Source organism: Arvicanthis niloticus, chromosome 19 (genome assembly GCF_011762505.2).
Source record: "Arvicanthis niloticus isolate mArvNil1 chromosome 19, mArvNil1.pat.X, whole genome shotgun sequence".
Lineage (NCBI taxonomy): Eukaryota > Metazoa > Chordata > Mammalia > Rodentia > Muridae > Arvicanthis > Arvicanthis niloticus.
Genome location: NC_047676.1, coordinates 8,489,365 through 8,500,486, shown reverse-complemented (window position 1 = coordinate 8,500,486; position 11,122 = coordinate 8,489,365). Strand labels below are relative to the sequence as shown.

Sequence of the window (11,122 nt, the reverse complement as noted above, 5' to 3'; positions counted from 1 at the left end):
CAGCTCTGAGTAAGAGGAAGCGGGTACCAAACAGCTGCTTTTATTCCAGCATCTACAGGTTGTGGGGACGAGCAGTAACTGCAGACGCAGTGAGACACAGCCTTTATTTAGTCACAGTGGTAAATGGTACAGTCTACTCTTCAGATTCTCCCGGCTTACGGATGTCATCAATCTTCAGAATCATCCTAACCATCTGTGTGGCAAGAGAGATCTGCTGCTTTTTGCCAATCAAGGTTTCTATGACATGCTGATACTGCATATCTGAAAAACAAAGCACAGCAGTCAGTGGTCCAAGAGCGTACAAAATGTACTTATCAAGAGGCAGCAGCTGCTTCAGTATGCAAGTCTGTGCTTTCAATTACTGGGGAGGCCAAGGTGGACCTGAGGGGTTCAAGGTCAGTCTGGGAAATATAGTGAAATTTCATTTCAAACACAAAAATAGTTTAAGCCTGTGCCATTCATCAGTCATGGGTGGAGAGTGGCTCATGGAGCCCATCTCTCCCTGTTAAACTACACGCCCCTGGTGGACCCTGGGCTATCTGTCTTCAGTTGTGCATACGGTTGAGCCTACCAGGCTCTAACAGGCAGTTGTACAAACTCATGGTCATAGAGACAGTCCTGGTTAAACCTAACAGTTCATCAAACAGAATAAAAGACAGGAATGTGGAAGACGAACTTACAGGGAGAAAACAGGATGTGAGGGCAGGAGTATTCAGAATACATCATATACCAAAGCATCAAACAATGAAGTAAAATGTCTACAAAAGAGGGGCTGGAGATGACTCTGATTGAGAGCACCAAGTGCTCTCTCTTACAGAGGACCTGAGTTCCTAACATCTACATGGCAACTTATATCCATCCAGTTAAATCCCTGGACCCAATGCACTCTTCTGGCCTCCAAGGGCACAAGACAAACACACAGTATACACTAAATGCATGCAGGCAAAACACTCGTTCACATAAAATAATCTTAGCAAGTAAAACCCTCAACTAAACCCCCAAAGCTGTAGCAGTAAACTGGCTACACTATGTCGTTTTCAGATGGATTTCCTAAGTACTGAGGACATGTGTTAGTGGGAACATGGCAGAGGTCATGACTACAAGGTCATGTGACATGACGTCTCAAAGCACCCAGAGGAACAGGAGTGGAACACAGTTCTCTGCAATGCTGGATCAGTGGACAGTTCCTGTCAGGACAGTAACACACACCACCAGAGCTCCGCAATGCTGGGTCAGTGGACAGTTCCTGTCAGAACAGTAACACACACCACCAGAGCTGCTGTTTTGCTTTTGGATGCTGGTGTAGACTGAACCCCGCTTTCCTGCTGGGTGCTGGAGTCACCACTGTCAAGTTTTGTGGTTGAATTGGATTCACTGGAGGATTTCAGGTAAGGCCAGCCGATCAGTACAGAAATGTAGCAAAAGTTTCAAAGCTAAATGTCTGCCACCTTTTCAAGAATAGGACGGCCAGGCTGCTACACAGTTTCTCAAATACTCCACAGCCACAGGCCAACCAACAGCCAGGTAGCCAGCCGTGAACACAAACTACCTTGTATGGCACCAACAGGCACCTGCACTGTGGTTAAAATGAGCTGTGATGCTAAGATTAGGTTCTATAGCTATCAACTAAGACACTAAGACCAGAACGCACTGTCCCAGGTGCATCAAAGCACGCAGCTCTGGGACAGCCTTGTGGGTCGTACCACTCATCCTCTAAGACGATGGAAACTGGCTCTACTCCTAGAGCCCCAGTAAAGCAACTCACCGTTACTGCCCTTGTGCAGACAGTCAATGCCCAGGGCAGGGTTATTCTCCTTCACTTGTCTAGCTCGAACTTCAGTCATGGTCTGGATGGGATTCATGCCACTATTTTCTGAAAGGGCCATGGGGATGACCTCCAAGGCGTCTGCAAAAGCTCTCATGGCATACTGTTCCAAAGTTGGGCACTGGAAAGACACAGGGGCAGTGAATGCACTTGGCAATGTCCAACCCAAGGGCTGTTCATAAGCATACACGAAAACCTCACTCAGGGCAAGCTCAGTCAACTTCCTTTCTCCTAGAGAGTGAAGCTGGGAGGACAGCACACGTGAGCGAGATCAGACAGCGGTTCTCTGCCCTACCTTGTCGGCCTCTTGGCTGACGGCCAGGGCGCAGGATATTTCAGCCGCCCCTCCTCCATACACAACACGGTTGTCCCGGATGAGGTTCCGGATGACACACAGGGCGTCGTGGAGGGATCGTTTTGCTTCTTCAATGATCTGGAGAGAAGGCCATGTCTCAGTTCCTCATGCTGAGACAGGCAGAGCAAGTACCCAGACCCACTGAACCATCTTCCCAGCCCAAAGACAGAATTCTTACCATCTTGTTTCCTCCTCGGATGAAAATGGTCACAGCTCTAGAGTTCTTACACTTCTCGATAACCAGCATTTTGTCTTTTGTAGTGCCAAACGAGATTTCCCGCACCACACCAGCAAAGCCCAGCTTCTCAGGGGTAAGCTCTGAGAACCTTGGGACAATCCGTCCTCCTGTTGCAATGGCAATCAGCTATCGGGATGCATCAGAGAGGACAGACACATGTAGTCAATGCCAGTGAACTTCCAAAATGGAACCATAAATGAACTACATTTAATTAGGACCACTTGGTTCACCAGACAGGCAAAGGTTTCAAGTTTCCTGCAAAGTGTCTTGTTGGCAGCTTTGAGGAGCTGGGTATCTTAGGTGGTGGCTGGTGTTACCCAGGTCCATCACTGTCAACTCATAATCCAGTCTCTTACTGTCTGGGTGGCCTTGTCTGCGACTCAGCTCACATGCCCCGCACAACACAGCAGACTGAAGAAGGAAAAGGGACAACCTTTGGCCACACCAGTGCTTAAGAGAGCGGTTCCTATTCTGCTGCCACAGAAAAGCCAACAGGGAAGCCCAGAGAGTTGACTACGCAATACCAGAAATACAAAGCACTGCTATTCAAAGATGATTCTAGAATGTTCTGCTTTTCCATTAAGCTGTTGCTTTTTCGGTGTGCTGTGGTTGTTTCAGGCAAGTGCTGTTAAAGTGATACTGAATACATGCATCGCAGGCTCACCTCACACCTAGCCAGGGGTCTGCGTGCTGGCCTCCTACCTCAATCTCAGGTCCTCCTACCCAGCGAACTGCAGGCAAGCCGTTCTGAAGAAGTAAATGATTGGCTTCATCATCAAAACCCCACTGGCAAATAGCTAGGTTAGCACCAGTTTCCTTAATCTGGGAAAAGAAATGTCACAATCTTAGCAATAACAAGTAGGTATGTGTCCTTGTTACATGACCTGTAAAAACGGGAAGGCACACAGCTGTATGACGTCAGTGCACCAAAGGGACATGAAGGCCGATTCTAAGACACGTGCCAATGGGAACCACTTTGCTTTCCAAACCAAACCATGTTTTACCTCCTGCTACGTCAGGTCTCGTTTGCTCCACTCAAGGCCAAGAGAATGCAACGAAAGGCACAGCTAACCCTCACGGCAGCCCAGGACAAAGTCAGCGTCTTTGTTCATGTGCCATTTGAGTTTTCAGACTGTGCTTGTTTCTGACTGACACTCGACACAGGTTGCGCTGCGTGCTACTTGCAGCTATGTGACAAAGCCCCCAGACGCTAACTCTGTTACTGCCTGTCATCGAAACCCGTGGAGTCAGTTCAGGAATCATCCAGGCCTCACCTGCTCAATCATCTCTTCAAACTTCTCCTTTTCGTACTTCTGCAGGGCTTTGTAGTCCTCCACAGACGTGACATCCAGCTTGTGCTTTGTCTTTGGTTTAGGTGGCTCAAATGGACACGTGAGAATCGCAATCTTGGCATCAACCACTTTCTATGGGGAGAGGAAGACGCCTTAGCGGTGGCTTGGTTAAAAGCGGTGTACAAGTGTAAGAGCAGTCACTCACTTTCGGCATCTGTGGGTGACTGAAGTCCTTGTCGACGATCACACCCTTGATGAGCTTGGTGTCCTCCAGCCGCCCACCTACTTTGCCTTCCACTTTGATGAGCTCAAAGTCAACATCCCTCCGCTCCATATCGGCCACTGTGAGGACGGCATTCACGGCAATCTCAGCCATTTGTCGGTGACAGCTGTTAACCCTGATGAAAACACACAACCTTTGACCACACTCCTCATATGACCACAGCATCCTAGCCACACCATGCACCTCAACAGCACCTCTAGGAAGACCAGTGCTCCTTCCCAATTTCCAGGTAGACCAGGGTCAATAATGGCCCAGGCAAAGCAGTAAATCTGAGCTGGGCAAACCCTTTATGATTTGAAGTTGCAAGTCTTGAAACCCAAGTGTGTATTGATTTTCCCTTAAAAATGCATGATTCCCCTTGTGGCAGGATGTTCAGCTACCCACTCTATGTTTTAGCCTCGTCTCTTCTCTGGCCCTGTGTTCTCAGACACTGAACGAGCAGTCCTCAGGTACCTCACAGCTCAGAGTCACTGCACTTCCCTTTGTGTTGAGACCATTCCTGTTTTCCTGCTAAAATTACCAGCTAACAGTAATACTAAGCATTAAACAGTCACACATTTAAGTGCCACTCACACTACTAAATGACTTAACAAAGGGTCATAAGGCTACGAAGTTTGCTTAGTAGGTAGAAGTGCTAGCTGCCAAACCTGGTTACCGAACTGATTCCCAAATCCAGATGGTGGCAAAAAGCAGACTCCCGCAAGTTGTACATGCACACACGAGATAAATGTACACGGGGAACAAGGGAGAACTGAAACAGCAGAAAGGAAGTAACAACAACATCCCAATTCCGGGATGTGTGGAATATTTACACTAAGAAACTTTCAAGAGGTATAAAGCAGGAGGAGGACAAACAGGAGCAGTGTACCAGGAAACACTTATGAGACGCCACAGTAAAACCCCACTGTGTAGAGTTAGAGGTAGGTAGCTCGGGTGTAACCGCTCTCCCTGGGTTTAACCAGCAGCAGACTGAAAGTCTCTGATACTGTAGGAGTATTTTCTGGCTGACGTTGCTCATCCTCAGGGCAAGAGTAGACATTAGGAAATGCTGACAGCACTTTTAAGACAGGAAGGCCAATTTTAAGACCATTCTTCTAATGACATTAAGTCTTTAGATCAGTATATTTGCTTACTGAGTAAAAATACAAAAGCGTCCCCAAAGTGACTTCCTAGGGCTGAGGTGATGGGAAGAAGGGTGGGTTAGAAGAATCTCATACTCAGGGGGATCCAAAAACCTAACCGTCAAATCCAGCCTCCAATCAGAACACAGGAAAACAAGCAAACCCAACAGAGACTTGAGCAAATTACACTGCTGCATTTTAGGACCCTGGGAGGCAAACAGTCCTCCCAAGGGAAGGCGTACAGACCACAGTACACTGCTGATAGGACACGCACACTTTGGAGCCCAGCGTGGTCTTCGCAGTCTGAATCAGAGGTTCAGGGTTGTTTATGTCAACAAGCACGTTATCACTGATCTTGTCCAGGTGCTGTATAGCAATCCGGGCAGCCTGCTCATAGCCATCGGCGATTCTGATTGGATGGATGCCTCGGTCCAACAGCTGCTCAGCTTCTTCCAACAAGGCACCAGCCAAGACTGCAACACAGAGCAGACCATCAATTTAAGATACACATTTCAGTACAGTCTTACATACTACCCTGAAAATCACAACATTCTAAAATTGGGCTGGCTGTAATCCAGGGCTATTACTGTAGGGAGGAGACCCCCCACTTCTCAGTTTTGACCATAGTCAAGGTCCAATAGGCTGCCCCTTAAAGATGACTTAGATAAGAAGAACTTAAGATAGGGGCGGGATACAGTGGTTTAAGTTACTGCCAACACCGATAGCCCTGGAATTCAGTCGGAAAACTGCCTCCTAAAAGTTACATTCTGATGTCTGTATGACCCTCCCCACAATAAATGTAAAAACAGAAAAATGTAGGCCTGTAGCTAGTCTTTGCTATTTGTGGGCTTTTTCCCACCCTTTACCCCCTCCCCTTCCATCCCCTATTACTAGATAGGAGAGAAACAGAGAACCTGAAACAAATGTCTTTCCTTTGGTTTTTCTTTGATCAAGGCCACTAACAAAGCACAAACAACTTCCCTCAATTACTGTCCACTACTCCTACCCACAAGACCTCACCCCCCAAAAATCAGGGCTACACCCTTTGAAAAGTTACCAGCATTTCAAATATCAGACAATTGCAGAAACTATCTGCAGCCGGCAAAACCACGCCTCTGCTAGAACAGAAGGCAAATCACAGTCAGCTGCTACGGACACTATGAAGCAACCCCACATCCCCACATCCCCACACCTGGTGATGAAAATGAAAACTCTCTAACATAATGGAAACTCCAAAAACTTACTACATAGGCCACAATGCAAGAACAACATTTTAAATGGGAAAAAGCAAATTGGGCTTTTGTGGCCAGGGCCGACTTGGTGAGTGCCTGTTCCCACCAGCACCCCTTTCCCTCTCGGTGACAGACGGAACTTGGTTCTGCTCATTCAAAACCCGCTGTGCTCCAAGTACACCCTACAGCAGTACTTGGGAAATTATGACAACGCCAAAAGAGTGCTGACTAAATTATTTTAAATTAGCCGCAGCAAATGTAACCCTGTATATGTTAACATACCTTCATTTCCTTTGATCTGTAAAACAATTAAAAATTACGCTAGTTTTGTATATATGTACAAGCACACATGGGAGGGCCAGCTGTAGTCAGTGCTCTCCTACAGTGTGGAGGAATTATGGCACATCCTACTTCTATATCTTGGGATGAGAACCAGGGCATTCTCCCAGTGTAATCCACCATCTAAAATATGCCCCCTGTACAGTTAACTCAACGTTTGCAGCTTAAAAACCAAACAGATCAAAAGCACACATGACAACTGGCTGCCCCATCTCCCTGGCAACCCTCCCAGCCTCCTGGTTTCCCCCCAATACTCACTTTTCAAAGTCTGGCCCACTTGTGCTATAAATGTGTTCCCCAACTTCAGTCTGTCCCCTATTGTCTTCATGAATGCAGAAACATTAGCTCTTGTTTTAAATAACAAACAAGCCAGAAAGGCTATTTTGTTTCTTACCTACCACCCCCGTGGTCCCATCTCCAATTTCTTCATCCTGGGATTTGGACAGTTCAACCATCAGCTTGGCAATCTGATGATCAACATCCATCATGCTTAGAATGGTGGCTCCATCGTTTGTCACAGTCACATCGCCATCCTTATCCACCATCATCTTGTCCAGCCCTAAACGACAGCGTTCACAAGGAAGTTGAGCAAAATCAAGTGTACCCAGTACTGGGAACCATAGGGGTTGGACCATCTCACTAGTTCCTACCACAAAATTCACTTGCAACAGCTAATCCAGCACACATGAAATAAATATCCACCAGCGACCCCAAACTCCACACGGGAAAGAGTCTAATGTCTCAACCAGAGACAACTGATACCACACACACAGCACCGTTAAAACCAGTATTAACGCCAGACACACAAACTTGCTCTGGAACATCCTAATGAGGTGAGGAAGAGCCTGACACTCAGCACCTTGGCTGTACCGAGTGGAGGACCATCCACTGCATTTCTGAAGAGGCACAGTGACTTCAAACCTTTAGTAAAACCATCAGTGGTTCTCTCTCACCGTTTGGTCCCAGTGATGTCCGCATTGTGTTCGCTACAGCTTTGGCAGCCATGATGTGAGACTAAATGGAACAGAAAAGCAAAGACCCAGTTACACGTCATTCCAACAGTTAAAGGCACACAGCTCATATCTGCAGGAAAAAAAAAGACTTGGGATGTAATTTCTAAAATCTAGAAATGTCTACATCAACAGGGAGGGCTGACTAGAGCAGTAACATTCTCAACGACAAGCTTTAGTCTCTCACTTCTCAGCACAGGAAGAAGGTAGGCTGTCACCATTTTGAACTCTGAGAACACAAAATCCACCTATAAATACGTAGCACCTTCAGTTTACCAAGACTTACTGTAGAGAAGTACTGCACCGCATTAACCTATAAGTCACCCTTGTTAACATTTTTAGCAAACACTATTTTCAAAAGAAAAGTTTTGAAAGATGACGAAGAGTAACAGTGACCCTATCAGGCATGGAACCTAGAGACTGCTCTCTTTTAAACTGTTCTAAAATTTATCTCATACTTGTTAGAAATCCTAGCAACAATGACAGACCAACATTAGCTGTGAGAGATAGCAGAGTAAGGGCTGGAATAGCAGCCCACGGATAGTGACTGCCTAGCACGCACAGGTAAATGGCTAAGAACATTTGTGGTTCTGGAAGATACAGGTTCAGTTTCCAGCACCCACAAAGCTTTCAATGGCCTATACTCCAGTTCCAGGGGATCTAATGCCCTCTTCTGGCCTCCACTGGCACCACAATGCACGTGCATGCACACACAACCAATCTAAGAACTCTCTCCAAACCAAAAAGAACACACACATCTCATTATTATGCAACCTGACCTCATGTTTAATAAATGGCAAAGGTTTATGCACGACAATGTTTAGAAGTAATGTTCTTTATGATTTACTCTTACTAAAGCTTTGATGTTTACCTATTTTTATTTAGGTCTAGACCCTGCATCATGTAAAACTTCACACCACACGAGAAAAGTGTGAACTTTACCCAGAAGTGTTATGGTCATGTGACATTCCCATGGCAAGCATATGGTCACAACACTATTACCACTGTCTTTAACTTTTTTGTCATCTTGGCTTCCCTCAGTCCCAGAAGCTCTGAGATTGGGGCCAACTACATATCCCTAAACAGTTCAAAGGGGCTGATACTCAACAACACTCATGCTACTTACTATCCTTGTAGGCCTGGGACCTTGACCCCGGTCTGGGGTTGTAACCCACAGCACACTGCTCAGGCTCACTAGCTTTCATGACTTTCCTGTGAACCTCCCCACTGACTTCACTTAATACCGAGAGAGTTAACGACCCAGGTCTGAAACATACCTGCTCCTACACATGCCTGGCTGACTTGCTTCAATTCATGTTCTTTTGCCATCACCATCTTAACTCAGGGCAAAACCATCCTGTGGATTCCAAACCAGATGTTCTCCACTTCCTATTCCCTCATTTCCTCGTTTTGTAGTGACCCTAGCAATTCTAAAGGGTTAAAGCCACTCTTGTGCCTTAAAACCAAACCAACAGCCCTTTTTTGGCAGAGTACTCCAGGCTTTCCCTGGGTCATCACGATCTCTGATGGTTTCTCCAACTCTTCTTCTCACCCCCGGGATGCGGATGGATAAACTTCGGTAAGCACAGAAATCCTGGGGAAAGTTCTGGGGGAGCTGTGCAAGTCCACACTCATTAGCTTCTCTTGCCACAAGACAGGCTACAAAGCCAGTTCACTTGGTCTCTGCGCAGATGCTCTGGTCCTAACGTCAAGGCTAACCTCATTGCTCTGGACTGCTGGCTCTGACCCAGCTGGAAGTGGGATGAAGTCACAGCTCTTCCCTGGTGTAGCTGTGAAGTCTTTGGCAATTTGTCTATGACCCTGTCCCTAAAGTCCTTAATTCTGTAAACAGGACCCATCCCAAGTGAGGACCACAAGCAATAGTCCAAAACTTACATTGGTAAGTTTTCTGTCTGCTGGAATTTTACTTTATCTGCAAGTCCCCTAACATAGAAAAAAAGGTAGAACTGAATATGAATACATAATGCACATAACCTAGAAAACCAAGCATTTACCACGTCTCAACTGCTATGTCCACTTCTTCAGTCACTCCAAAACACCTGTCAAGTCTTCGGTATGACAGAAAACCCACCAAGAAACCAGAGACGACGTGGAACTAGAGTCAGCGGAGATTTCCCTAACACCAGATCAACAAGGACACCTCAAACCTGGAGGGATGACTGGCACAATACAACTCAAAACGGGGACTCGGACTTCCTCTGCGCTTTTTGTGACAACACCACAATCTAGCACTGGGTCCTGCTTGGCCTTTCTTTCTTTAAAAAAAAAAAAAAAATTATTTATCTTTTAATGTATATGAGTACATTGCAGCTGTCTTCAGACACACACCAGAAGAGGGCATCGGATGCCCATTACAGATGGTTGTGAGCCATCATGTGGTTGCTGGGATTTGAACTCAGGACCTCTGGAAGAGCAGTCAGTGCTCTTAAACACTGAGCCATCTCTCCAGCCCCGCTTGGGCTTTCTTGTTCCTTTCCTTCTGTGAGGCATTCCTTCCTACTTAACGCTTCGGCTCTGCCTTCCCTCAGGTTATTAACTCCCTTGTTCTCCTTTTGGGGAGTATTCTAATGTACAGACAACTGTGCCCCACTGACAGTCTCCTTCCATTCCAAAAATCACCACCCGTCTTCTGGCCTAAGGGAATTTACGGTACCTCCGGAATACACTGCTCTGGACCTGTAGCCATTCGGTCTGTCCTGTGTACGTTTCCCACTAACTTTCTTCCTTTATGGGACAGCAGTGTCTAAGGGACGAGCTATTTACAAACGCACCGGCGCAGGCCTGCTCCCCAGGTGAGCCGAGGGATGCGACCGCACCCAGCTCGGAAGCGGCGGACCGCTCTCCCTACCCCACCTTGGGACTAAAGCCTCTACGCCCACTCCGGCACCCAGAGTTGGGGTGCGAACCTAGAGCCCAAAGGGGCTCCCCGGAACCGGAGACTCTCGACCTTTCAGGCCAGCACATGGCCGAACTGCTCCCATGCTAGCGCAGGCGCAGAAGCGCTCCCAGCCGCCTCCCTTCATCCCGCGGTCTCGCGTTCCGGGCCGTTACCTTGAGGGCCTCAAGCCCCATGAGACGGGACTTGCGATCTTGGTCCTTGATAATGAGGAAGGGGCGCCCATACTCATCGAAGGCTAGGGTCCCCACGGACGCCATGGTGGACGAACTGGAACAAGCGCTCTCCGATAACCGGCGGGGACCCCTCGGAAGAGAGAAGGCACCTCCCTCTCGCGAGAGGACGCAAAATCCCGCGCGTGCGCAGTGCAGGCCGCGAGATTTACTTTTCAAGCGCGACTTTTTTTACGCCGCAGAGTACCTTCTCGAATCCGCCGCTATTGGAAACGTCTTGTCTTCCGTGAGCCGAGGGGGTGTTCCAAACTTAGAGGGCAATGTCTAGGACACAAAT

At 47.4% G+C, this 11,122-nt stretch overlaps 1 protein-coding gene across 1 annotated transcript; it reads right to left on the bottom strand.

Annotated features, from left to right (window-relative positions):
* Positions 1–87: 87 nt before the first annotated feature.
* Cct5 (chaperonin containing TCP1 subunit 5) lies at positions 88–11,055 on the bottom strand. The gene is made up of 11 exons (XM_034523352.2): positions 10,768–11,055; positions 7,639–7,699; positions 7,080–7,244; positions 5,389–5,587; positions 3,916–4,108; positions 3,693–3,842; positions 3,121–3,240; positions 2,359–2,544; positions 2,121–2,258; positions 1,766–1,946; positions 88–261 (listed from the first exon to the last, which is right to left on the bottom strand). The coding sequence occupies exons 1-11, from the start codon at positions 10,870–10,872 to the stop codon at positions 134–136; spliced, it is 1,626 nt and encodes a 541-aa protein (XP_034379243.1). The 5' UTR covers positions 10,873–11,055; the 3' UTR covers positions 88–133.
* Positions 11,056–11,122: the final 67 nt, after the last annotated feature.